Below are 27380 nucleotides of genomic sequence, written 5' to 3' on the forward strand. Positions count from 1 at the left end.
TCCCCCCCAGACCAACCCGGCCTTGGGTCCCCTGTTGGGGTCAGCAGAAGGGATTCTGGAGGAGATGCAGGATGGCGAGGGGGAAATTTGGGGATGGGGGAAGGGCATATGGGCCCATGCCGTGAGCTTTAAGGAGGACAGCAGCCATCAGTTAAATGCTCATTTTAAATGCACAGTTTAAAATCCTCACTGGGATGGAAACAGAACGGACAGAAGCCCGTCTACAGAGAGAAAAGAGAAGGGAGCACATTCCAGGTGCCGCAGGAGGACTTTCACGACCCCCTATGGAGGACGGCAGCCATCAGTTAAATGCAAACATCTCCTATCTCCATTTGGCCGGAAACAGAGTTAACATGAACCAGTTCAGAGACAGGAATCAGAGACCAGGGTGCGGGCAGAGGAACAGATGTAACTGCGCTGTGAGCTCGTAAGGGGAGAACAGCAGCCATCAGTTAAATTAAAAAATCCCTTATTTGGTTAGAAGCAGCCGGCATGGGCCCATAAAGGAGGAGGAGACGGGCGAGTGTGTGGATGACGACCAAGGACGGGAGCCCGAGGCGCGGCAGGCGACTAAAGCTGAACCCCGTTCATCTACAGGGAATGATGAAGCCAGGGCGGAGTGTGATCATTTGCAGCCACGGAGGGGAGAGACGCGGGGCGTGGGGAGGGCCGTTTGTGTGCCTTGCTGGGGGGCGCGCCCCAGGAAGTGTGCAAAAACCCCAACAGCCACCCCTGAGTGACCCTCAGACTAGAAGTGTGAACAGAAGCACGGCCCTTCCTGCCAGAAATGAGGGGTTTTTTTCATGTGTGTTTTTTTTAGCTCCCGGAAGAGCCAGGAGCCATCAGTTAAATGCAGTTTCTCCAGAGCTGCAATTTTTCAGCAGAACTGCCACCCGAGATGGTTCCAAGCCCAGACGTGCGTGGGAACCTGGGAACCGCGGATGTCACCACCCCAGGCTCAGGCTGGCGTTGACAGAGTCGTCCCTGGCACCTGGGATGGACACCTACCCGGCGTCTGGAAGTTAATACGCCTCATTTCCACGGGGTCCTTGGGGTGGTGCGGGGCGAGGTCGGCGTTGTTCAGGAGGCATTTGGTGCGCGGCTCGGAGTCCTTGCGTTTACTGAGCAGGGGCGAGCAGAAGCGGCGCTGAGGACCCGTGGGCGCCCAGAGACACATGTCCACCCGCGTGGATGCAGTTCAGGCGCCACAAATGTGCATGCAGCCGGTGGGAAACGGGCTATGCACACGCACAATGGGGGCTCCCAGGACCACGCGCGGCCCATTGGGGGCGGCAGGAGCCCCCCTCCCGCCGTGGGCGTGGGGCCACCCAGTCCCCCCTCCACAGCCTCCTGCCTCGTGGCTCCTGGGGGCGGGGCCGGCTCTTACCTGTCGGGCTTGCTGCTCCGGAAAGCAGAACCAGGCGAAAGAGGAGGAAAAAGGACACAAATGAGGGCATGCTCTGTGTCGGCGGGCGGCCTGCCTAACCTCTCTGAGCCTTGGAAACTCTCCTCCGAAAAAACGGAGGCTAATGCTTCCTTGCTTGGGTCCCCCCGCCACCAGGAGCCGTGTCTCGGCCGTCCCATTCTAGCCTGGGATGGGTCCCGCGTGGCCACCACAATTATTATCCTCATCTCACGGGACAGAGGCAGCCTCCACTCACTCAGCCTCTTGCCGAGCGGAGGGTGGCGCTTGATCAGAAGGCAAATCACTGGCCTGGATGGAACCCCAGCCCTGCCACGAACCACACCCCCACAGGCTGTGTGACTTGGATCGAGTGGCTTAACGTCTCTGAGCCTCAGTTTTCCAATCTGGACCACCGAGGACTTCCGAGATGACCCCCCAAGATGGATCTTTCTAGACTCCCCCCCACCTCCTTGCCAGGCAGCCCTCCCTCCTGTCAACGGGGGGCCGGTGGGGGGCTCACTTCTTGTAGAGCAAGATGGCAATGACGATGCAGATGATGAAGACCACGGCCAGCACGGGCCCGATCACCCAGATGAGCCCCTCCTCGCCGTCCACGATGGGCTGGGGGTCCGGGTTATCCAGCTGGAAGGGGTCTGAGAAGGGGCTGGCCGCAAACGTCTGCAGGGACGGGATAGGGTGGGGGGACCCTCATCAGTGTCCGGCCTCGTCATGGCGGCCGGGTGGGTCTTCCTCAAACACAACCTGTGACCCGCCCCTGCTCCAAATCCTCTGATGGCTCCCCAAACCCTGACCCATCTTCGTTCTCCCCACACACCCCCTGCTTTGGCCACTCTGAAGTCCTTTCTGTTCCTCTTGCACCTCTGGACCTTTGCAGGTGCAAGTCTTGGAGATGCCTTTTCTTTGTCAAACTCCTATGCATCCGTCAAAGCCCCAGTTCCAAAGTCCCTTCCTCCAGAAAGCCTTTCCAAAATCTCAAGTCCCTCCCGCTGTCTAGTCATGACCATGGGCAGCTGAGGGGGCCCTGAGGTCAGAGCCGTGGAAGCTGAGGCTCACTCGGAGGGCATGGCTGGACACGGGCTGACACCACTGGGGACTTACGGGCTCACTCTTCTGCAGCACGGCGAGCACAAAGAGAACATATCGGTGGCCAGGCTCCAGGCCCCTGTTGTCAAAGCCGCCGTACTGCTTCTGGTCGCCGGGATGGAAGGTGGACGGCAGCACCGAGAAGCGGGCAGCAATGTAGGGCCGGGGCGCCTCGAGCTGGCGTGAATGCCGCAGGCTGCGCCTCTGCAGCCGCGAGATGTCCTGGATGAGCTGTGGGAACAGAGGTGCGGGGTGCTCAGAGCCTGCCTGGGAGCAACGGGGCTCATGAGAGCCAGGATGTGTCTGGGCCTCGCAGATCGGGCCCCGCGCCCTCACCTCCTCCAGGTCCATGTCCTCGGGGCTGCCCAGCGGGGTCAGGAACTGGCCACCGCGAGACTTGCGCAGTGGCACCATAACGATGAAGTAGTTCCTGTCAGGAGATGAAGGGTCGGGGGGCTGGGGGTGAGCGGGGAGCCCCGTTTCTGATTCTTCCCCTCTGCTCATACGAGGGTCTGGTCCCCTCCGCCCCCAGCCATATAGGACCGCAGTTCCCGATTTGAGCCCCCAGGCTTTCAATCAAGCTGTGCCTTCTGCCTAGAGAGCCTGCATTCTCGAACTCCTATACATCCTTCAAAGCCCTAGTTTCCATGCCCACACATTCTCATAGCCCTTCATTCTTCTCTGCCTCCCAGGTGGAGTCCTCCTGTCCTCCCTGGGGACCCCCAGCCCTGGTGCCTGTCACTGCCACTCCCATGCGGCTGAGTGTTTCCAGTTTGTCACCCCATCAGGCACACAGGGGTATCAGGGAATGCCAGGGGAGCAGACACGGGGCCATGGTTAGTGACGAGGCCCTGCACCTTCAGGGCAACCACTTGAGATGGGGCTGGGAGGATCGCTCAGGAAACAAGAGGCCCAGAGAGGTCAAGCGGCCGGCCCTGGTCACACAGCTGGCTAAGGGGGTGGGGAGAGTCCCGGGAGAGATGGTGGGGGGGTCAAGCGTACTGGACGGGCACGGGGCTCTGGCCGTCGGGCAGATACACCATGATGAAGCCGTCGGAGTCGGGCTTGGGGGCTACGCTGGGCTTGGTGTTGAGCAGGCTGAAGGCGGTCCAGGCGGTGACGGTCTGCTGGAGGCCGCCCAGGCTGCTGCCGCGGTTCGTGAGCACGAAGTTGTAGAAGGTGTTGGGCTTGAGCTGCGTGATGAGCTTCTTGGTCGTGCGGCCGTCCACGTCCAGGGTGAGCCCGTTGTACTGGATCTGCGGGCCGGGGCCGGCTCAGCGGGTGCCGGGCTGACCCCCAACCCTGACCGAGCCGTGACCCCAGACTCGGCCCCGACCCTGCTCGACTGTGACCCCAGACTGAGCCCTAATCCCAGCTGAGCTTCGACCCCAGGCTGAGCCCCAGTTCTGACTGAGTCCCAATTCTGACTGAGCCTCGATGGCAAACTGAGCCATGATCCCAGGCTAAGTCTTGGCCCCAGACTGAGCCCTGATCTCAGACAGAGCCTCAATCCCAGTGGGATCTGACTGAGCCCTAATCCCTAAATGAGTCTTCATTCTAGCCAAGCTCTGACCCCAGGCTCAGCCCTAACTCTGACTGAGCCCCAACCCTAGGTTAAGTCTCAACCTCAGACAGATCCTTAATCCTAGCTGAGCCCTGAACCCAGGTTGAGCCCCAATTATGACTGAGTCTCAATTCTGAATGAGCCCCAACCCTAGACTGAGCCTCGATCCCAGGCTAAGTCTTGACCCCAGACTGAGCCCTGATCCCATACAGATCCTCAGTCCCAGCTGAGTTCCAACTGTGACTGAGCTCTAGTCCCAGACTGAGCCATGAACTCAGACTGAGCCTCAATCTTAGTTGGGTCCCAGGCTGAGCCCAAACTCTGAATGAATTCCAATCCTGATTGAGTCTTGAGCCCAGGCTAAATCTTGACCCCAGACAGATCCTTAATCCCAGCTGAGCCCTTACTCCAGACTGAGCCTGGATCCTGACTGAGCCTTGGTCCCAAACAGATCCTCAATCCTAGCTGAGCACCAATCTTTACTGAGCCCCAAACTTGACTGAGCCCTGATCCCAGGTTAAGTCTTGACCCCCAGACTGAGCCTCAATTTCAGCAATCAATTCTGACTGAGCCACAATCCTGACTGAGCCCTAATCCCAGACTGAGCCTTGGTCCAAGACAGATTCTCAATCTTAGCTGAGTACCAATCCTTACTGAGCCCCAATTCTGACTGAGCCCTGATCCCAGGTTAAGTCTCAACCCCAGACTGAGCCTCAATCTCAGCTGAGCCCTAACCCCAAGCTGAGCTCCAACTCTGAATCCCAATCCTAATTGAGCCTTGATCCCAGGATAACTCTTGACCCCAGACAGATCCTCAATCCCAGTTGAGTCCCAATCTTGACTGAGCCCTGATCCTGACTGAGCCCTCATCCCAGGTTAAGTCTTGACTTCAGGCTGAGCCTCGATCCCAGACATATCCTCAGTCCCAGTTGAGCCCTAATCCTGACTGAGCTCTGATCCCAGGCTGTCTTGACCCCAGACTGAGCCTCAATCCCAGCTAAAGCCCTGACCCCAAGCTGATCCCAGTTCTAAGTCTCAGTCCTGACTGAGCCCCAACCCCAGACTGAGCCTTGATCCCAGCTGAAGCCTGACCCCACTCAGGCCCGAGTCCCGCTGAACCCCAACCCTACCCCGAGCCCCGACTCCTGACCTGGCCCGCCCGCCCCCGAGGGGCCGCACCTTGTAGGGCGTGGGCGAGTTGTAGTTGTCGGGGAACTCCCAGCTGAGCAGCACCGACGTCTTCATGATCATCTTCACCTTGAAGTTCTTGGGCGAGACTGTGCGGGCAGCGGCCGAGCGGGAGAGAGCAGAGAGAGGGGCCTGTGAGCGCCAGGGGCGGGCGAGTTAGGGCGGGTGGGGGGCGGGGGGCGGCCCAGGCGCTCCCTGTCGTCCGCTGTGCCCGTGCCCACGGCCTTCCTGCCTGGCCCTGGCCCGGCCCTGCCCCAAGTCCCTGACGGGGAGACGGCGCAGCTGCAGAGAGAAGTCGCTGGAGGAGGAGGAGGAGGGTGGGGCCGGCGGTGCCACCCGGGCACGTCCCACCTTTGCCAACGCCGGCGCCTCGGGGTCCGGACTCGCCTTGAGCGTCCATGAGGAAGCCGACCACTTACCTGGGCGGGGGACGGGGAGGGGGCTGGGGTGGGGGTGGGCGCGAGGCCCGGTCCGGCTCTGTTGCGGGGGTCCCCGCGCGCCTACCTTGGTCCCGCAGGAACGTCCGGTAGCGGACGGGGGGGCTGTAGGGGCCGGGGCCCCGGCGCGTGTGGGCCCGCACTTGCAGGTCATAGGTTGTGTCCGGCTTGAGGCCCCGCAGGGTGAGCGCGTTCTCGGCGCCCGGCTCGGCCGCCGCGGGCAGCTCGGTCTCTCGGGCGGGGCCCGGGGCGCCGGCCTCACGCACGGCCACCGTGTACTTGACGATGGCCCCGTTGCGCTCGGCGGGCACGGGCGGCAGCCAGCGGAGCAGGACGGTGCCAGCCGAGGCGTTGCCGGCCGCCTCGAGGATCTGCGGGTGGCCACGGGGTGCGTCCTCCGGGATGCTCAGGACCTCGGCCGCCTCCTCGCCCAGGCCGCCGCGGCCGCGGGCCGCCAGCCGGAACACGTACGTGGCCCCCTTGTGCACGCCCGGGGCGGCGTAGTGGTCCTCGGTGGGCGGGAACTCCAGGGTGGCCAGGGGTGACGAGTCCTCGCGGCCAAACTGTAGGCGGTAGCCCAGGACCTGGTCGTCGGCGGTGCTGGCCGGGGGCTCCCAGCGTGCCAGCAGGCTGCCCTCGGGGGTCTGCTGCACCGACAGGGTGGGGCGGCCCAGCACTGCGGGGACACGGGGCTGGTCTCAGTCCCAGAGTGTGGGGTGGGTGGTAGCTCTTCACGGGGTCGGGGGGGGGAGGTCTCGGGGAGCCTCATTCAAAGGGGAGATCTGGGAAACACGGTTCCGGGCAGAGGGAACAGCCAGTGCAAAGGCCCTGAGGCAGGGCTGTCCTGGAGGCAGAGAACTCAGAAAAGCCAACCAAGAAAAACCCCCACAGATGCCCCTCATCTATTCAGCTCCTCATTTATCTGCCCCTGGCCTCCCACCGGCACAGGACAAACACCCCTGGGACGTGGGAGTGTGCAAAACCCCGCCCCATGGTTCTCCTGGTCTGAGTAGGAATCAGTGTGCCAAGGTCCTGATAAGTCCTGCGGTGGAGGAGCTCTACGAATGAGACCAGGCTTCTCCACTGCAGGACTCATCAGGACCTTGAATGGACCACGTTGTGAGCGGTCATGGCCTACACAGTGGGTTCTGCTTGGCAAGCACAGCTCTAAGGAGAGGAGGGAGGGGTCAGGGGAGGCTTCCCAGAGGAAGTGTCACGGGCTCTGGATACTGGAGGAGAGAAACCGGGCGGATAAAGGGAACAGCATGGGGAGGGCTGGCAGCAGTGTGCGGAGGGGCCGTGTCCAGTGGCCTGGAACGTCAGGCTCTGCAGACTGAGGTACAGTGGTGATGGTCCCCGAGGGAAACTGAGGCAGGGCTGCCAGGAGAGGAGGCCTCCTGGGGCAGTGGGGGAGATGGGCACAATACCCCAAAAAGACAGCCCCCTTGGGGTGGTCAGAGCTGTGATGGGGGCAGCACAGGGTGCTGGGGACTGTGGGGTGGGGGTGGGGAAGGCTTCCCAGAGGAGGTGCAGGCCAAGCAAAGACGGGTATCCAGGCGGAGGGACAGCCCGGGGAGAGCCGGGAGGGGACAAAGGACAAGGGCGTCCAGTTGGCTGTTCACGGTTTCCCTCTGGCTGGAGCTAAGTGGGTGAGGAGGCGGTGACAAAAATGAGGCAGCTGGATCACACTGAGCCTGAATCCCCTCCTGAGAAGCCCCCACACCTTTGCTCTCACTGCTCCCCCCGCACAGCCTGCCATCTCCCCACATGGGCTTAACAATTCTGGGGGGACGCTCTGGGGGCAAAGGGGCCATGGGGGGGGTCTCGCACCTGCTCCTTTGGTCACCACCACCTTGGGTTTGCTGCGAGCGCCGTCGCCCTTCATGGTGTACGCGGCTACCGTGATGGAGTAGGCGGTCTCAGGCTGCAGGTTTGTGATGACCATCTCCTGCGGGCGGGGCTGGGGTCAGCACAGGGCTGAGGGTGGAGACCGGCCCTGCCCACCCTCCTTCCCGCGCTGGGGACAAGCCGGGCGCGTGAGGGGCCCCGTCCGCGGCGGAGACGTGCACCCGAGCGCATGCACAGACCCGACACACGGCACGTCCATGCGGAGATGGGCACACGCAGCCCGGCACCCCGCCATCCCGCCTGGACCAGCGCGGCCCCCTCCACCCTAGACCCTGCCTCTGTGCTCCCCACAGACCCCGCCAGAGGGCGCCCAGGAGTCCCTGAGTCGGGCTGCCTCCTCCACCCGCAGCCCTCCAGGCTCCCCCTCCCTCGGGGAGAAGCCGAGTCCTCCCCGCGGCCCCCCAGGCCCTGGACGACCTGCCCCGTCCCCTCCCTGCCCTCCCTCCTCCCTCTCTCCCCCTCCTCCCTCTGCTCCAGCCACATGCCCTCCTTGCTGTTCCTCTAACACGCCAGGCATAGTCCTGCCCCAGGGCCTTTGCACATGCGGTTCCCTCTGCCTCCACTACCCCCACGGTGTGATGGTGATCCCCCCTACACCGGCTCTCCTAAGCCAATCGTTAAATTTCAAGGAGTTTTATGAGCCAGTGACTCAACACAAGCTGTTACCAAAAACTAAATGATATAAACTTATGACCCAATAAATAATATGAACCACGAAGGTGGTAAATACTCAAAGCCCACCTCTTCCTAATTATTTCCCACATTCAGCCCGATCTACGCTCCCGAGGTCATTCTGTCTCCCGCATCCGCGGGGTAGAAAGACCCCAGGGCACAATGACCAGTGACCACCCGTTCCCTGGGCGGCTTGAAATGGACATGGCGGGAGGATGGGCACCACGGAAATGGGCAAATGCCAGGAATCGGGACTCTGCCACCCGCCCGCCGGGAGAGCTGACACCGCTGGCTCCACCGTGTCCCCGCCAGGGCTGGAACCGGACGCGTGTTTGTGTCTGGTTCCCGTGACCATCCCTCATGCACGATCTGGTCTACAGCAGGCGCTCAATAAGCCGCCGCTCGTTCAGTGAGCGACAGAGCAGCCTAACGTGCACGCATGCCCGCGCACACCCCCACGGTCACACGTGTGCCCATGTCCCCACGCATGCACACCCACGAGCACGGGCCGGCATGCCTGGGCACCACGGGGTGGCCCCCCGTCAGGAGCACGAGGAGGGGGCGGCAAGGATGCATGAGGAGGGTCTCCTGCCCTGGGCCCTCCGAAGTCTTGGTGGGTGGGGGACCGCGGTGGGAACTTCCCCCTAAATTGAACATCAGACTCGCAGCTCTGGAAGAGCCTGCAGCTCCCACAACAGAGGCAGAAAGAGCCCAGAGACAGGCAGCGACTTGCCCCAAGTCACACAGCCGTCCTGACTCTGGCTTGGGGCCTCCTGAAAAAGCCCGGGGGGTGGGGGGCAGGCTGGAAATGGTGGCCCTGCAAGTGCCTCTCCCACCCTGGGCCCCGTGACCCCACTCGTCACTCCAGGGCCGGAACAAAGGGGATGCTGGAATGTGACCCGGTGCTGATCTGCCCGGTGTGCATCCCATGGGGGAGGCTCCGTGGACACCCGGCCCAGAGGTGCAGAGAGGGGGACGGCCGGGGACACCAACAATGAGCCCCGTGTCACCGAGGTGTCACCGGGTAAGAGAGCTCAGGGATGACCTCGGGGTCCAGGTCCTTTCTCTGGGGACCACAGCAGGTGCCCCTGGGGCTCCCGTGCCCATTTGCCCGGCGCGTAAATGAGGCTGCCGGCTCCAAGAGGCAACCAAGGGCAGGAGACCCTCTGAAGTGGGGGGCGGCGGGGGTCACAGCACAGCACGGCCCGGCCGCGGGAGGAGCAGGGGCCGCAGGGCGCTACTCACGTATTCGGCCGTGTCGTCCGTCTCCCACTGAGCGCGGGAGGAGGCGGCGGGGGAGAGAGGAGGAGGTGAGCGGAGACGGAAGCAGCGAGGAGGCGGGAGCGCAGGGCGCGCGCCCGGAGCGCAGGGCGCCGCCCACCCGGAGCCCCGTGTGCGCACGCGCACGTGCACCTGCCCGCCCGGCCGCCCGCGCCCCGCCCACCTGGGCATCGGCCAGCATGATGTCCTTGATGCGCGGCGGCCCGCGGGCCTCGGCGCCCTCCATGCGCACGTAGTGGACCTGGTAGCCGCGGATCTGGCCGTGCTGGCGGCCGGGCGCGGGCGAGCGCCACAGCACGCGGATGGCCGTGGCGTTGAGCGCCTCCGCCTCCACCTTCCGCGGCGGCGCGCTGGGCACTGGCGGGGGAGGGAGGGAGGGGAGGCCGGCGGCGCCGTTACTGGGGCGCCCGGTCCCGGTCCCGCCCCGGGCAGCGCGCCCGGTGCTGGGGGTGCCGAGGGGCCGCTCTGAGCGCGCACGCCGGCCGCGCCTCCTTCCTGCCCCACCCACCCCCGGGGCCCTGCCGGTGCGCCCCGCTCACAGCCCAGGCTCCCCAGGGACTAAGCCACCCGCCCGGGGCGCGCGCAGGACGCGAACGGGCCGTGCACGCCCCGCTCTAAGCGCCCACATCCCACAGCGTCTCCATCCTGCCAGCATCCCTGCCAAGCAGGGACTCAGTCTCATCTACAGATGGGGAAACTGAGGCCCAGTGTTGCTTCTGCACCGGGTTAGCAAGAGAAAAAAGGTGCATGCTCCTCTATGCCCCAGGGTGCAGCCGGGCCACTAGGCCCTGCGGATCTTCCTCTGGCAGCCCCCAGAACAGAGCCCTCTCCGTCCACCCCTCACCCCTTGTCTGGCACGAAGAGCCGCGTCTGTCCGTCCCTCTGCTTAGGACATAACTCGGGGCTGCTGACCGAACCTTCCAGGCCGATGGCTTGGAAGGCAAACCGGGTTCCACAAACCAAGGGGCTGCGATTTGAGGGGGCAAGCGGCTCGCTTCATCCCCAAACCCACGCCCTCAGCTTCTACCGCGTGACTCCAGACCAGGGCCACCAACTCAACTTAGCCGGTGAAAACTCTCCAGATCCAAAATCGGCCGCTGCGACAACATTTACACCACGGGAAGTGGCCGCCCTACAGATGGGTCCCCATCCATCATCCCCCCGGAGAGCGGGCTGTCCCACCACTGCACGCCACGGTCTGCCCGCTCCCTAGCGTGCCGGGCTCCAAGTGACGGAGCCACAGCTCCTGGCTTGTGCCATCGTCCCAAAGCTAAGGCGTCTGGGGTCAGGGCCTAATTTTGCTGCCAATGCTGCCGGCCGTTTCGGACACCCCGTTTCCACGGTTTCCACACGGGGCTGCCAGCTTAGCTCTCCAGGCACAAGGCCCCAGGAGAAAATGCCACCCAGCAGCTGGAGGACGGAGAATTCCAAGATCGAGGACGGGTGGACGCTGCTCGCCTCGTGTCCCCCGCTCGTGACAGGGGCCTCTCCCCGGTGACCACCAGCCAGCCTGGTTCTCCAGACACGGGGGGCTCCGAGGCGGGGGTCCAGGCTGGGGCCCGCGGGGTCCCCGGTGCTTACCGTCCTCGTCGGTGCGGATGACCACGGGCGAGCTCTCGGGCCCTGGTCCCACCTCTGTGTGCGCGACAGTAGTGATGCGGTACGTGGTCCACTTGTCCAGCGCCTCCAGCAGGATCTGAGTGGTGGTCGGGGGGATGCCGTTCACCTCCTTGGGCTGTGGGTCCTCCGAGCCGAGCGGTCGGTAGCGGACGCTATAGCTCACCAGGGCCCCGTTGTGCGTGTCCGGCGGTGGCGGGCGCCAACTTACCAAAATGGCCGTGGAGCGCGTGCTGACACATTTAACGTCTTGAGGGGGGGCTGACGGTTCTATGGGAGGGGGGACAACGTGGGGGCGGGGGAGGGAGGCAGGATGGGCGAGGGGGGGGGGACGGGGAAACAAAAGATGGGAAAGAGAAAATAAAAAAGAAGATGATAACAAACAAAACAGAACCAAACCAAAGAGAAGTCGAACCCAAAAGAAGCGGGTGGCAACCGAAGGTGGGATGGGCGGGCGGGCGGGCGGGCAGGGGCCGGGAGGGCTGGCCAAGAACGCTGTGCTTGCTGCGTTGGGCTGCACCCGCCTGGCACACAGTAGGTCTTAGGTGGAGGGCAGCCGCAGTCCTCATGGAGCTCACACGGGTGTGCCACGCACTGTGCCAAGTGGGAGAGCAAGAAAAGCCCCATTTACTGGGCACCTACTATGCGCCAGGCACGGGGCCAAGTGGAAGAGCAATAAAAGCCCCGTTTACTGGGCACCTACTATGCGCCGGGCACAGGGCCAAGTGGAAGAGCAATAAAAGCCCCGTTTACTGGGCACCTACTATGTGCCAGGCATGGGGCCAAGTGGGAGGGCAATAAAAGCCCCATTTACTGAGGACCTACTATTTGCCAGACACAGTGCCAAGAGGAATAGCAATAAAAGTCTCACTTATTGGGCACCTACTATGCGCCAAGTGCTTCGTAGAATAATAAACATACTTATTGAACACCTACTGTGTGTCATGCACGGTGCCAAGGGCTCCATAAAATAATAGTAAACATCCTTATTTATTGAACACCCACTGTGTGTCAGACATAGCACCAAGAATAAAATGACAGTAAATATACTTATTTATTGAACACTTACTATGTGCTGGGCAAGGTGCCAAGTGGAAGAGCAATAAAAGCTCCATTTACTTGGCACCTACTATGTGCCAGGCACTTTGCCAAGTGGGAGAGCAATACAAGTCTCATTTATTGGGCAACTACTAGGGCAACTACTATGCACCAGGCATACTGCCAAGTGGGAGAGTAATTAAAGCCCCGTTTACTGGGCACCTACTATGTGCCAGGCATGATGCTAAGTGGAAGAGCAATAAAAGTCCCATTTACTGGGGACCTATTATGTGCCAGACATGGTGCCAAGAGGAATGACAGTAAAAGTCCTATTTATTGGGCACCTACTATGTGCCAAGCATGGTGCCAAGGGCTTCACAGAATAATAGTAAACATCCTTATTTATCGAACACCTACTGTGTGCCAGACATAGCACCAGGAATAGAATGACAGTAAACATACTTATTCATTGAACACCTACTGTGTGCCAGGCACTGTGCCAAGTGGAATAGCAATCAAAGCCCCATTTTCTGGGCACCTACTATGTGGCATGGTGCCAAGGGCTTCATAGAATAACAGTTTAAAAAATTCTACTTAGTGAATCCCTACTATGTGCCACATACCAGGCCAAGGACTTCACAGAATAACAGTAAAATATTTATTATACACCTACTGTGTGCTAGGCATTGTGCCAGAGGAATAGCAAAAGTTCCATTTATTGCACACCTACTGTGTGCCAGGCACACCAGTCAGAGCTTCATAGGATAATAGTAAACACATTTATTTACCGAGCATCTACTGTGTGCCAGGGGAACAGCCGTAAAAGCCCCATTTATCAGGCACCTACTGTGTGCTAGGCATAGCTCTAAGAGCTTCAGAGGTCAACAGTAAGAGCATCTATTTACTGCACACCTGTCCTACCAGGGACCTCAGAGGCCGCCCGATGGCTTACTCCAACCAGGACCACCCTCTTGGCCTCATTTGCAAAGAAAATAATGCTCATGCCCTGAACACCTACTGTGTGCCAGTAAGTATGCCAAAGGCTGCACAGAATAATAAAATAAATAGAGTAAATAAAGTGCCTGTAGATTGGACACCTACTGTGTTGGTACTAGGCTCAGGGCTTAACAGATAACACAGCCCACATTTAGCACCTACTGTGTACCTAGATCCTTATAGATCACAGTTCTGTTCTGAGCCCCTACTATGCAGCTGGCACCACACAGCCCATTATAGATCAACAGCAAGTCTGCCTTATGGAACACCTACTGTGGGCTGGGCACTGTAATAGCAGTTGTCATTTATGCTGCACCTACTGTGTGCCAAGCATCTGTTAAGGACTTTATAAGGTAACAGTACTAGTCCCCACATAGTAAGTACCTACTGTGTGCCAGGCACTGTCCTAAGGACATTATCACTTAACATTAATAGTCCCCACATAGTAAGCACCTACTGTGTGCCAGGCAGTGTGCCAAGGAAATTACCAGGTTAACAGTACTAGTCCCCACATAGTAAGCACCTATTGTGTGCCAAGCACTGTGCCAAGGAAATTATCAGGGAACAGTACTAGTCTCCACATAGTAAGCACCTACTGTGTACCAGGCACTGTGCTAAGAACATTATCACATAACATTAATAGTCCCTGCATAGTAAGCACCTACTATGTGCCAGGTACCCTGCTAAGATTATTATCGGATAACAGTACTAGTACCCACATAGTAAGCACCTACTGTGTGCCAGGCATGGTGCCAAGGGCTTCATAGAATAACAGTTTAAAAAAAATCTACTTAGGGGCCGGCCCGGTGGTGCTGCAGTTAAGTGCACACTTTCTGCTTCATGGGCCTGGGGTTCTCCGGTTCGGATCCCGGGTGCGGACATGGCCCCACTTGGCACGCCATGCTGAGGCAGGCGTCCCACGTACAAAGTAGAGGAAGATGGGCACGCACGTTAGCTCAGGGCTAATCTTTCTCAAAAAAAAAATTCTACTTAGTGAATCCCTACTATGTGCCAAGTACCAGGCCAAGGACTTCACAGAATAACAATAAAATATTTATTACACCTACTGTGTGCCAGGCATTGTGCCAGCAGAAAAGCAAAAGCTCTATTTATTGGGCACCTACTGTGTGCCAGGTACAGCAGTCAGAGCTTCATAGGATAACAAATAGTAAACACGTTTATTTACTGAGCATCTACTGTGTGCCAGGGGAACAGCCGTAAAAGCCCCATTTATCAGGCACCTACTGTGTGCTAGGCATAGCTCTAAGAGCTTCAGAGGTCAACAGTAAGAGCATCTATTTACTGCACACCTGTCCTACCAGGGACCTTGGAGGCCGCCCGATGGCTTACTCCAACCAGGACCACCCTCTTGGCCTCATTTGCAAAGAAAATAATGCTCATGCCCTGAACACCTACTGTGTGCCAGTAAGTATGCCAAAGGCTGTATAGAGTAATAAAATAAATAGAGTAAATAAAAGTGCTTGTAGATTGGACACCTACTGTGTTGGTACTAGGCTCAGGGCTTAACAGATAACACAGCCCATATTCAGTACCTACTGTGTGCCTAGATCCTTATAGATCACAGTTCTGTTCTGAGCCCCTACTGTGCAGCTGGCACCACACAGCCCATTACAAATCAACGGCAAGTCTCCTTTATGGAACACCTACTATGGGCTAGGCAGATAAAAATAGCAGCTGTCATTTATGCGGCACCTACTGTGTGCCAGGCACTGTGCTAAGGACATTATCAGGTAACAGTAAAAGTCCCCGCATAGTAAGCATCTACTGTGCGCCAGGCACTGTCCTAAGGACATTATCACGTAACAGTAATAGTTGCTGCATAGTAAGCACCCACTGTGTGCCAAGCACTGTGCCAAGGACATTATTGGGTAACAGTAGTAGTCCCCAAATAGTAAACACCTACTGTGTGCTAGGCACCATGCTAAGGACTTTATCAGGTAACAGTACTAGTCCCCACATAGTAAGCACCTACTGTGTACCAGGCACCGTGCTAAGGATGTTATCACATAACAGTAATAGTCCCTGCATAGTAAGCACCTACTGTGTACCAAGCACGTGTGATAACTAAGGATGTTATCACATAACATTAATAGTCCCTGCATAATAAGCACCTACTGTGTGCCAGGCACTGTGCGAAGGACATTGTTGTGTAACAGTACTAGTCCCCACATAGTAAGCACCTACTGTATGCCAGCTGCTGATATGACTGGATAACAGTAGTCCCCACATATTAAGCACTTACTGTATGCTAGGCACCATGCCAAGGGCCTTATGTGAAAATGGTAATAGTTCTTATTGCGCACCTGCTGTCTGCACACAGGGTGCCAAGGGCTTTGCAGATAATAATGCCATGTTTCGAGCAAAAACTGTGTCCCCCAAACCGTGCCAGGCCCTTTCAGACTGACAGCATGTGCCTAGCACCAGGCCAACCTCCTTAAAGACAGTGCCATTATTAAGCACTTACTGTATGCCAGGCATTGTGCCCAGAGCTTTGCAGAACAAGGATTGTAGCCCTCATGTTTGGGTACCTACTGTGCGCCTGGTTGCAGGTTAAACTTGTTACAGACTACTAGAAGCTTCTGTTCTTAGAGTGCTAACTATGTGCCCAACACTGTGCCAATCCATGTTTAGATTTAAAACCGCAGCTGCATTTATGGAGCGCCTACTGTGTGCCAGGCAGTGTTGAGCGACAGTGACAGTTCCCGTATATTAAGCTAGGAGCTTCCTGGACTAAGCATCATGGTCTCCAGGTGCCGAGCACGAGGGGCCAGGCCCCACGCTAAGGGCCTCACTGTCGATAAGCCTCACGTTCTATGCATCTTCTGTGTGCCCTAAGCCCTAAGCTCTTTTCAGCCTCAAAAATGCTTCCCACTGATGGCGCCTTGTTTAATTCTCATGGGCCCCCTAGGTGGCAGAAGTCTGCCCCCTCCACCCCATGCTATGGGGGGGGACCAGTTTCAAAGTCCGCTGGCCTGGTTTCCTATTCACCCTGGTTGTGTACCTACTGGGTGCCAGGCCCGATCATCCTGGGTGCTTTCCAGACATCACCTCTCATTTTACAGAGAAGGCAACGGAGGCCCAGAGACACCAAGCTGCCTGCCTGGTGGGCACGTGGTGGCAAAGACCCCCAGCTCGTCTGTGGTCCACAGGCTGCCTCGCCTTGAGGCTGGGAGCTCAGGCTTTCTCAGCTCGGGCCAGCTGAGGACGGCTGGAGCCACGCTCCCTCAACTGGCCCTGACTCTAGCATCTGCCTCGCCTGGAGGGAGGCCCAGAGAGGTCGCCGGCACACACAGCCCATACCATCATGCCAGCCTCATTGGTTCACGGAGTGTGTATTTATTGAGTACTCAGCACATGAACACCCTGTACCGGGGTCTGGGACCCGAATGCATCAGAGGCCCTGTCCTCAAAGACACTGGGCAATGAGACCCCAGGGGCCACTGTGATGGCTCACTTCAACTCGAATGACCCTCTGGCCCCCTTACAGTGAAATACCCAAACTAGACCCTTGGGGAGCCCTCCCTCATTTCTTGACCAGCCACCCCAACCAAAAGTGCCCAGGGGTGAGGGGGGCGGGGTCAGGCAGGGGCGGAAAAACCAACCGAGGAATGAGCCGGGAGGAATGGATTCGCTGATAAAGGGGGAGGAAAAACAAAACCAAAATCGTAATAAAACAACAAACGACAGTGATGGCGATGATGATGAGAAAAACCATAATAAAAGAAAGAAAGACACCTTCCAGAAAACTCCCAGTCTGGTTACCTACCTTCCACGCTTCAACTGCTAACTTATAAGACTTTCTTACGAGGGAGGGAGAGGCGGGAGTAAGGCTGAGCTACGAGGCCAGACCGAGCTCTGGGTGGGTCTCGGGACGCCCAGGGTGGGCACGCTGCAGTTCTGGAGTGGCGCCGGCGAGGCGGGAAGGTGGGACGGCGTCCGGGGAGACCCACGGCTGAGTGGTCTGGCCTCCACCTACCCTTGTGTTCAGCCTAGGACGCCCACAGCCCCCGGGAGAAACGCCTGGCCCTGAGTCTCGGCTCCCAGTCCTCTTGGGCCCCACCCGTCTCGGGGCGAGAAGTGGGGAGTCCCTTCTCCCCGACGCCCTGTCCTGGGCCGCCCCGGAGGTCCGCGTGGCTGGGCCAAAGCCGCCTTCTCGACGACCCTGGAGGCCGCCTCCTTCACAATCCGGCCCAACCTGCGTGGCATCTCGGGGAGGGTGGGGGGCGGTGTGGACAGAGACACGGATGCGTGGCACATGGCTCCCCATTAGCGGGCAGGAGCACCTCTTGACAGAGGGATGGAGCATTCAGGGGGCTGAATTTGGCCTCTGGACTGTCCGTGCAGCCCGGAGCGGTGGGCCCACGGGGTGGGGGTGGGGGGGCACGCAGGGTGGGCCGTCTTTGTGAACCTGCTTGAGACCAGCGCGTACTCACCTTGGCGACACCCGTGCCGGTCTCTCTCACGTGGCCGCCCAAGCCACAGGACACCCTCACTGATCGCCTCGCGCACAAGCACGCCCGGACGCCTCGGCTCGACTCAGGGGAGCGGGGAGGGGGGGAAGGGGCCGGGGTGGCGGGGGGGTGGGGGTGCCGTGTCTCCAAGGCCCTTGATCTCAGCGGCTCAGACGCCCCGACCCGAGTCGCTGTCATTCTCGACTGACCCGTGACCCCCTGTGCACGCACACCTGGCGGGGGGCTTGAGGTTGGAACAGCAAAGTGGTTTCCGGAACGAGGCCTGGGATGGCCACGCTGTGACTGACTGAGGGGGGGGCAGGGAGGAGGGCCTGGTGGCAGGGGCCACGATGGCCGAGGCCACGCTGGGCTGAGCGGAGAAGGACGCAGCAGGGGGAGGGGCTGCCTAGGCCCTCAGCCTGCAGGGAGGGGGGCGCAGAGCCAGCTGCCGGCTGCGGTGTCCGGGCCACGAGGTGACTTGTCTGTGACAGGGAGGCCGGGCGGGCACAGCGAAGAACTCAGGAATTCGAGCGCCCTGTCGTGGGGCCTGCGCTGCCCCCCAAACCTGGCGTCAGCTCTGACTCCTCCACCCCCCGCCCCCGGCAATGGGGGACCCTGTCTCAGGGGAGGAAGGGCCGTCTGGGGACGGGGCTTCATCTCCGTGCCCCCTGCTCTCTCTGGGAACGACGGGGCGCGAGCGGTGACGGCCTCACGCAGCCCTTCGGACGCCTGTGCCATGAGTGCGACGTGGCCCAGCCACGAGCCCTGAATCCGGGGCGGGAGGAGGAGGGACCCGGCGCCCTCAGCAACCGAACGAGGCACAAACCGGCCGCGGCTCATCCCCCAGGGCTCCAGGCCTGGGAGACGGAGAAACCGGAGCTGCGGAAGCCCCACAGGCGAGCCCTCGCTGCACTGGGGGGAAACTGAGGCACGGCCTGGGCAGATGTGTCCGAGGTCAAGGGGCTGGGTGGGGCGGGCCAGAGGCACCCCCCTGCTGCTTGTGCCATCTCTGCGGGGTCAGTGCGCTCAGGGGACAGCCGTGCGGCGGAGGGGCCCCCGCGGGGAAGGGCGCGTCCGCGAGACACCTACTGGACTGCAGTGTGCGCTGGCGCACCGCCGAGGTGAAGGCGCCCAGGCCCTGTGGCGAGCGCGCCGCCAGGCGGAACGAGTACTCCGTGTTGGGCTTGAGGTCGTCCACCACGAAGGCCGTGGCCGGGTCGAAGGTCCTCCCGACCTGGGGGGGCGCGGGGAGAGGCAGAGACAGAGAGAGACACAGAGAAAGAGAGGGAGATAGAGATAGAGAGATAGAAAGGGAGACAGAGAGACAGAGACAGAGACACAGAGATAGAGACACAAAGAGAGATAGAGAGACATTGAGACAGAGACAAAGAGTGAGACACAGAGAGACAGAGATAGAAAGAGATAGAGATACAAGGAGACAGAGAGATAGAGACATAGAGAAATAGGGACAGAGAGAGATAGAGACAGAGAGACAGAGATAGAGACACAGAAAGATACAGAGAGATGAGAGACAGAGACAGAGAGATAGACACAGAGAGACAGAGAGATGAGAGAGACAGAGACACAGAGAGAGGTAGAGACAGAGATACAGAGTGACAGACGGACATAGAGACACAGAAAGATACACAGAGATAAGAGAGAGACAGAGAGATGAGAGATGGAGAGATACAAAGAGAAATACAGATAGATAGAGAAAGAGATAGACAGAGACACAAAGAGAGATAGAGACAGAGACACAGTGACAGACAGAGATAGAGACACAAAGACACAGAGAGATGAGAGAGACAAAGAGAGACAGAAATAGAGACAGAGACAGAGAAAGAGAGACACAGAGAGAGCAACAGAGACAGAGACACAGAAAGATAGAGAGATGAGACAGAGACAGAGAGATAGAGAGACACAGAGACAGAGCAAGAGAAACAGAGAGACACAGAGACAGCGACACCAACGAATGACAGAGACAGAGAGACAGTGAGACACCGGAGAGCAGAGAAAGTGGGGCCGAGAGAAGGGGGTAGACAGACGCGGAGGCGGAGAGGGGACAGCAGAGGAGGTCGAGGTGCACGGGGCCGGAGGTGGGGGGGGAAGAGACATCAGGCGCGGGGTCAGTGGACACGTGGACCCCCCCAGCCCCCCGTGTCCCCCCGCCGCCTGGTACCTCTCGGCCGTGGTCGCCCTCGCGGAAGAGCAGCTCATACTTGATGATGCTCTCCTGGCGCGGGGGACTCCACGACAGCCCGATGCTCGTCTCCGACTTGGCCTCCGCCCGGAAGTTCATGGGCTGGCCGGGCACTGGGGGGGGGCGAGGCAGAGGGACGGCCATGGGGGGAGGCCGGGGAGGGGTCGCCACCCTCCAGAGGACCCCGTTCTCCCGAAAAGAGGCTCATGAAAAGCTGAGCGCCACCCTGGAGGAAAGGCTGTTCCTCTCCAGATGCTTCTGGAATGTTCTCCACTCTTCTGATTTCTCTTACTTTCCCAGGGACCCACCCATCACCCCTGATGTTAGCTGTCCCCCTCCATACCCCACCCTCTCTGCTTCTGGTGCAAAAATGATTAAAAATTCCCCTTTCGAGTCACCCCAGCAGCCTCCTCGCCCCCAAATTAACCGACAGAGAAATTGCGGGGACAGTATTTTGAAACGTGGATTTCTATGCTGTCCCCGCTCTGCAGCCGCCGGGTCCCAACCCTCTCATCCCTTCGCTTGGGCAGCGGCCTGAGTCTCCCCGGATTTGAGGTTCTGGAAGCCTGACCCCATAAGGGAGGGACCAGAAACCCGCAGAGAGCTGGGGCCCCATCCCACCCCCAGCCCTTCAACTGGAGCGGGCGGGAGACCGGCCCACCGCCTTGGGGCGATGCGCTTCCCACTTCTTATTATAAAACAGGCAGCGTGGGTCTCTCCAAGGACAGCAGCGGACACGGGGTCCTCAAACTCAGATGCTGACGGGGGCCGAGTAAGGAAGAGAGAACAGGGAGGCAAGAGGAAACCGCCCCCTCGCCTCGGACGCAGCTGCGGGGATCTCTCTGACGTCAGGAGGCAGCCCCGTGGGCTTGCCAAACCCGATTTTCCAAGGGAAGCAGAAATTTGGGTTTTTCTGAGACAACTTCCTGCTTCAAAACGCTGGCAGGAAAATCTCCAAAAGCCCCTTGCGGGACACGGGAGCCACTTTGCAGCTTCCAGGCAAGACCGCCAGCTGCGGGCGAGGAGAGGCATCCAGGTGCACGGAGACGCACCCTTGTGCTCGGAGACGCATCTTTGCCCCACCACCCCCTGCCCTCCGGAAGGACGGCCCCGAATCCCGCTGTCCCCTGTGGAAGTCATGCCCCCCCGCCGACCGCTCACCTCCCTGCTGTGTCTTGACCTGGATGGGGTCCGAGAGGGGCCCGTCGCCCACCGAGGTGAAGGCCAGCACGCGCACCGTGTAGGTCTCGTCCTCCAGCAGGCTGCCCACGGTGGTCAGCAGGCTGTCGTCCACGTTGTGCTTCTGCCAGTTGCCCACGGGGTGCTCGGGCTCCATGGTGTAGTAGATACGGTAGCCGCGGATCAGGCCGTTGGGCTCCACGGGCTCCTCCCACTGGATGATCATGGTGGTGGCGCTCAGCATGCGGGCCTGCACGTTGCGGGGGGCACTGGCTGGGGCCTGCTCGCCCGTGCGGGTGACCACCGACTCGCTGGGGGGCCCCTGGCCAATGGAGTTGACGGCCGACACCCAGATCTCGTACTCCGAGTTGGGGCTCAGCCCGCCGATGCTGTAGCGGGTCGTGGTGATGTCCTCCTTGATCTGGTACGGCCCATCCTGGCTCTTCGATTTATACTCGATGACGTAGTAGGACACTGGGTCCGGGTTGCCCGAGTCCCACGTGATGGTGATGCTAGTGGCTGTGTTCTCGGTCACCACCGGAGTCCCGGGGGCTTTGGGGAGAGCTGTGGGCGGGACGCAGAGTGACATCAGGCACGTTGGCTGCAGACCGTGAAGGCTGTGTGACTTCCAGCCATGCAACTGCCCTCTCTGAGCCTTCACCTCCTCAGCGGTGACCAGGGGCCTAATGACCCCCATCGCATCCTCTATAGCAGGGGTCGGCAAACTACAGCGTGAGGGCCGCCATCTGTTTTTATAAACAAAGTTTTATCGGAACACGGCCACGCTTATGTATTGCCGATGGCTGCTTTTGCATTACGGTGGCAGGGTTGAGTAGCCACAGCAGAGACAAGGTGGCCCGTCAAGCCGAACATATTTATTTTTTAACAAAATATTAGCTTTTTAAGAAAAATACTTACGTTTGAAAGAAACACTGGTGGTCCCTGGTCTACAGCACTTTCTGTGGCTCACGTCTGTCTGTTCCCCGTCCACGCTTGCTGTTCCCTGCACCTGGCAGGCTCTGCCCCCACATAGCCAAGTGGCCAGCTCCAGCCTCCCTCACCTCTCTGGCTAGAGGCACCTTTGCCCAGTTCTTCTCACCACCTGAGGTTATCTCGTTTTTTGCCTGTTCTCCGCCCACAACAGGAACCGAGTTTTATTTACAGCTGCATTCCCAGGCCCTAGAAGCATCCGCCAGGAGGAGTTCAATCCCTCAGCAAAATGCCCAACAACCCAGCCGACGGTGACACCTTCGAGACCACTCAGCTCTGCCACTGTAGCCCGAAAGTAGCTACAGACAAGGTGTGAACAAAGTGGCGTGTGTCAATAAAACTTTATTTATAAAAACAAGTGGGGGGCCGGGTTCAGTCCGCGGGCTGTAGTTTGCTGGCCTCTGTTTTAAAGCGTAAAAAATACTTGGGGACACCTTCCTCTGAATCTCACCGCACACTCGAGATATCAGGAGAATCTGGAGCCTGGTCCCCCACATCCTGGCCCCCCACCACCCTCCCTATCTCTCTGTTTTTGAACAGACTGCTCCCCATTTATTTTCTCGTTCTTGTTCAACTTTTTAGTCTTTCCCTAACTTCCCTGGCAGGTGGGACCTTTACTCTGGGGTCCGAATGACATTATGTGGTCCCCATCACCGCTTGAATCAGCCTGTACCATGGCTGTGTGGCCGTCTCCCACTTTGGACAGTGACCTCCCCAGAGTGAGACCAGGTCTCATTCCTCGGGGCCCCGAATAATTTATACCCAATAAATATTTTTTTCCAAAATTGTCCCCTTCACAGCCACGAATGACCGAGCCAAATCGGTAACTCAGAGGTTTTCCACCCGTAACCCCCCCACCCGGGCCTGAGGTTTGGGCACCACCCGCCTCCCCCGTGTCCGGTGGGTGCTGCTCACATTTCACCGTGATCTGGGCCACCGCCTCGATGACGCCCAGGCTGGACATGGCCACGCAGGTGTAGTTGGCGGAGTCCTTGACGTCGGTGAGTTCCAGCACATTGCGGCCCACGGGCATGTCATCTTCGGGCGTCAGGTCCTCGGCCCCCTGCATCCACTTGACGTAGGGCATGGGCGAGCCCACGGCCACGCAGGTGATGTTCACGTTGCCACCTGGCATGATCTCGTGGCTCACGGGCAAGATGGAGAATCGGGGAGCCACACGGCGGACTGGGGGGCGGGCGGGGGTGGCAGGTGCGGGGGGGGGGGAGATGCGCGGGGTCGCGGTGGGGGGTGGGGTGGCGGGGGAGACGAGAGGCAGAGGAGAAAAGAAAGAGAGCAGGAAGAAAGAAAGAAGGAAAGAAAGAAAAAAAGGAAAAAAAAAGTGGAAAACAATTTAAATATAAACAGGGCTCTTTCTTTCCCCCCGGTTGAAATTTTTTTTTTTCTTCCAAATGAAAAGAAAACAAACAAACCAAATTAAAAAACCAAATTCCAACACAAAGAAACCAAAACTTCAAAGGAAGGTACTTCACAAACAATATAGAGAGAGATATATCGATATATAAGAGACATAAAGCATTATTCCATAGCAACAGGGTTTCAGAGACCAGAGGAGCTGGTCACAGCACAGTTACGAACACAAAAATTTATCAGTCGTTTCTCATCTTTGCTGCAAAGACGTGGTTTCGGGGAGCAGCAGCCCCCCCCCGCCCCGCCCGGCCTGCGCTCCCAAACAGGGAGTTCCGGAAAGTTCCAGCCGCCAAGTGGCGGGGGGTGGGGGGGTCTCTGAGAAGGTCAGATGGGGAGCGAGGAAGGTCGTGGGCCCAGCTGGGACCGGGAGGGGGCCGAGATGCCCTCTGGTGACTCGGGGGCCCCACCCCCACTTCCCGAGGGCCCTCAAGGAAAAGATGAGAAACTCTAATGAAATTTTTGTGGTTTTGGGGTCTAGAAACCCTTCTAAAAGCTTCTGTCGGATCTGACAAGGTTCCATTGATAGATGCAGCTCTCAGACTCACAAACAGCATGCAAAATAGGTTGGTCGAGAGAAAGAGAGAGAGAGAGAGAGAGAGAGAGAGAGAGGAAGACAAGCAGAAGGAGGACAGAGAGGGGGACGATGCCAAGAGACCTGGATCTCGGGGGCCTTGAATGCACACTCGTGTGGGGACCAGAGAGGAGCCGAGAGACAGAGAGAGAACAGGAATGGAGAGACAGAGAGAGGGGGGACAGAGACAGAGAAAGCCGGAGGGGGGAGGGGGCCCACTTCAACGCTGCATGTTAATTCTAGCAGATGTGACCCAATGCGACATGTCACATTGTCACATCGCAGCCCTGGCAGAATAATAAACAGGATACTATTAAGAAGAAGAGGAGTCAATGGGGGGATGAACTTGAATGGTGAGGGAACAGGGGGACATGTCCTGTGCGATTCCCAGCGGGAAGCGGGTGCAGCCTTCCGGCCCGGATCTCACGGACCGTGAAGGCAGCAGGATGCATTCCGGGGGCTCCGTTTTCAGAAGCTGGACGGGTTTCAGGGTGGGAAAGGAGAGGGGTGGATGCTTAGGGACTTCTAAAAGGCGTTGCTGCCCCCTGAGAGATGTGTCATGGCCGTTGGGGGGGGGGGGCGGGGGGACTCGGGTGAACCTAAAATCCTGCCAGCCAGAAAGAGCTGGTCCCTGGCTTCGAGGAGCCACGTGGGGTGGCTGGTCCTCAGCTTGGGGCGGGTCAAGGAGCCCTGCCTCCAACTGCATAGATGACAGACGGAGCCCCGGGGAGGCTCAACCAGGCCACCAAGGGACGTCCAGCATCTCGACTTGTCTCACACGGTCTTGGGGTGCAGCCGGACCCCTGAGGGGGTGCGTATAGGGGGGCTCTGGCCTGCCCTACAGAGGAGGGGGCTCAAGGGGTGTAATAAAGGGAGGCAGCTAGTTCCCTCTCTTCCAGCCTGGGTTCCCAGCTGGGAGCCCCTGCTCCCTGAACCCCGGCTGGAGGCCAAGAGAAGGGGGAGCTCCTTGGGGGCAGGAGGAGGGCCAAGGAGCCAGCAGCCCTTCGGAAAAGGAAGCCCCACGAAAAGTCCAGAGTCACACTGGAGACGGGATGAGGAAGTGGAAGGGATGGCAGAGAGGGAGGAGCGGGGGTGGGGAGACAGACGGCCATGCAGACAGACTGGGGGCGAGGGGCGGGGCCGGTCGCTGAGATGGGGGGCGGCTTTCTGGCAGGGCCGGGCGGAGGGTTGGGGGGCGTCGGGGGGAGAATGGGGTCCGGCCAGCCAGCGGACAGACGTGGTCCAGGCCAGCCGCCGGCATCCACAGCGAGGCATGAGTGGGATGCCCGGATGCGGCGTTGTCATGGAAACGGAACACGATGGGGGATGAGCGTGGGGGAGCTAATTAATCGAGGACAGAAAGCGGGCGGGCGTCGAGGTCCAAAACAAAACCAGGAGAAACAAATGAAAGAAGAGAGCGGAGGGAAAAAAAAAAAAAATTATCCCCAAACCAACCGAACGGAAAAAAAAAATCCCTCGGAAAGAAAAAGGCCCAAAAGCAAGAAGAAAAAAACAAAACCGAACAAAACATGGAATGGCTGTGGGGCTGAAAATCGGGGTCTGAAAGGAGGCGGGCTGTGGCTTCCCCAGGGAGGTGCCCCCCCCACCCCCGGCAGAACACAGGGTCTGGCCTCCTCACCCTGCACCCAAGACCCTCCGTGGAGGGTTCGAGGCGGCCACAGAGGTGAGACCCTCGCGGAGAAAGAAGCTTTGGAACAAACCGACCCGGCCCCACTGGAGCCCCTCGCGGCCATATCTCAGTGACACCTTGCCCCTCGCTCAGGGCTGAACAGAAAGAGGTCCAGACACTCTCATTGCAGAGCAAAGGCAAAACTCCTCGGGGCCTCAGCATCCCATAGAAAAGCTCTCCGGGCGGGGGTGGGTGGGTGGGGGGAGCAGATCTGGCTGAATGAGCGATGCTCAGCCTGGGCATGAGGCCAGTGAAGTTCCCTTCTGGCCTCCCAGGGCGGGGGAAAGGTCAAGGAAATGCTACACCTTAAGGGAGTCTGGGAATGAATGAGAAATAATAAAGAAAATAATAAAGGAAAGACTAAGAATTTGTACGGACTCCTCAACTCGCTCTATCACTCCCGACTTGGAGAGGCGACTGTCCTTCTGCCCACTTTGTGGATGGGGGAGCAGAGGCTCAGGGCAGGGACAGGAAGACACAGAGAACGGAAGTGGTGGGGCCAGAGCTCAAAGGCGGGCACGCCTGGTTCCCGCATCTCAGATAAACTGAGCCTTCTTTCACTACCATAAGTAGCAAGAATTATAGGCTGGTGTCCCTTCTTGGCATGTGGTTCTTTCAAACTTGTGTGTCCTTACCCTCTTGGGACACCAATGAGGACAGTGCCCATTGGCTATACCCATCAACTGAGTAATGCCCAGTAACCACCAATTAAATAACACCCAGCAGCCATCATGATAAATGTCTAGAAGCCATCAGTAAAAGGCTCATACTGAAAGGGGTTGTTGGAACATCAAGAGCCAGCTTTAGGATTCAAAGGTTAGATGCGAACCCAATTTGTTCCTCTGTGAAGCTCAAACGTCTCGCCCAAAAGACCCCGTTTGCATCTGATCTTAAAATCTTATCTTCGAATATCTCCCCTTAGGAAGGAACATCCCTTGGAAGGTCTCTCTAACTTTTTTCAGAAGGAAAGACAAGGCATGCGTCTTGAATATGTAGCAGCCTTCTGCACAGGAATTATAAGTCAGTTCGATGTGGGAGGGCATTTATCAACCACGGTAATTTTAGTGCTTACGATCCACAACATGGCCGGCAGCCATCAGTTAAAGGGATCTGCCAATAGCCAGAAAGGCTGTTTCCTAAGATGCTTTGCCCACTTGCTTTCTCACCCACCCCGTTTGTCTCGAAGGGGGTGCTGTAGGAAGAGGGCTGGTTTGCCACGAGTTTGGGGAGAATCGTGCCCATTGGCGCTGGGTGGCTCAGAACCCCCTCCCTCCCCGGGAGGTCTCATAGGGCCTCTGGGCACCCTCCCAGCTGGCAGGGCGGGCGGCTGACGCTGTGTTCTGCCCAGTATGGTACTGACACCCACCCGCGTCATCTTTCCACCCCCGGCTGCAAGCTTGAGGTGCGGGTTAGAAAGTAAGGTGGGCGCGGAGCCCACGGGACGGCGTGGCCCCGCGGGACCCCCGCCCCCAATTACCGACCTGAATGGAGGGTCCAGGCGGGTTATAAGGGGACCACACCAGCCTTGGTCCTCAGCATGCTCCAGCTGGCTTCCGTTTCCAGCTCTTCTCCTCACCGAGTAGCCGGGGGGTCCCAGCGGGGGGGGGACCCGCATGGGTGACGGGGTCAGGAGGGTGCGC

The 27380-nt window shown here is 58.9% G+C and overlaps 1 protein-coding gene across 1 annotated transcript in view; it reads right to left on the bottom strand.

Annotated features, from left to right (window-relative positions):
* PTPRS (protein tyrosine phosphatase receptor type S) overlaps positions 1-27380 on the bottom strand; it is a 92604-nt gene that overhangs the window by 9288 nt on the left and 55936 nt on the right. Inside the window, exons 7-22 of the mRNA XM_070491775.1 lie at positions 22967-23236; positions 21044-21625; positions 19862-19995; positions 18772-18916; positions 11141-11446; positions 9723-9916; positions 9524-9550; positions 7529-7646; positions 5766-6374; positions 5253-5350; positions 3512-3765; positions 2846-2939; positions 2525-2740; positions 1926-2083; positions 1388-1399; positions 1009-1121 (exon numbers count right to left, since the gene is read on the bottom strand). Of these exons, the coding sequence (XP_070347876.1) occupies positions 1009-1121; positions 1388-1399; positions 1926-2083; positions 2525-2740; positions 2846-2939; positions 3512-3765; positions 5253-5350; positions 5766-6374; positions 7529-7646; positions 9524-9550; positions 9723-9916; positions 11141-11446; positions 18772-18916; positions 19862-19995; positions 21044-21625; positions 22967-23236 (3330 nt within the window). The remainder of the gene's footprint in view (positions 1-1008; positions 1122-1387; positions 1400-1925; positions 2084-2524; positions 2741-2845; positions 2940-3511; positions 3766-5252; positions 5351-5765; positions 6375-7528; positions 7647-9523; positions 9551-9722; positions 9917-11140; positions 11447-18771; positions 18917-19861; positions 19996-21043; positions 21626-22966; positions 23237-27380) is intronic.

Source organism: Equus asinus, chromosome 20, assembly GCF_041296235.1.
Source record: "Equus asinus isolate D_3611 breed Donkey chromosome 20, EquAss-T2T_v2, whole genome shotgun sequence".
Classification (NCBI taxonomy): Eukaryota; Metazoa; Chordata; class Mammalia; order Perissodactyla; family Equidae; genus Equus; species Equus asinus.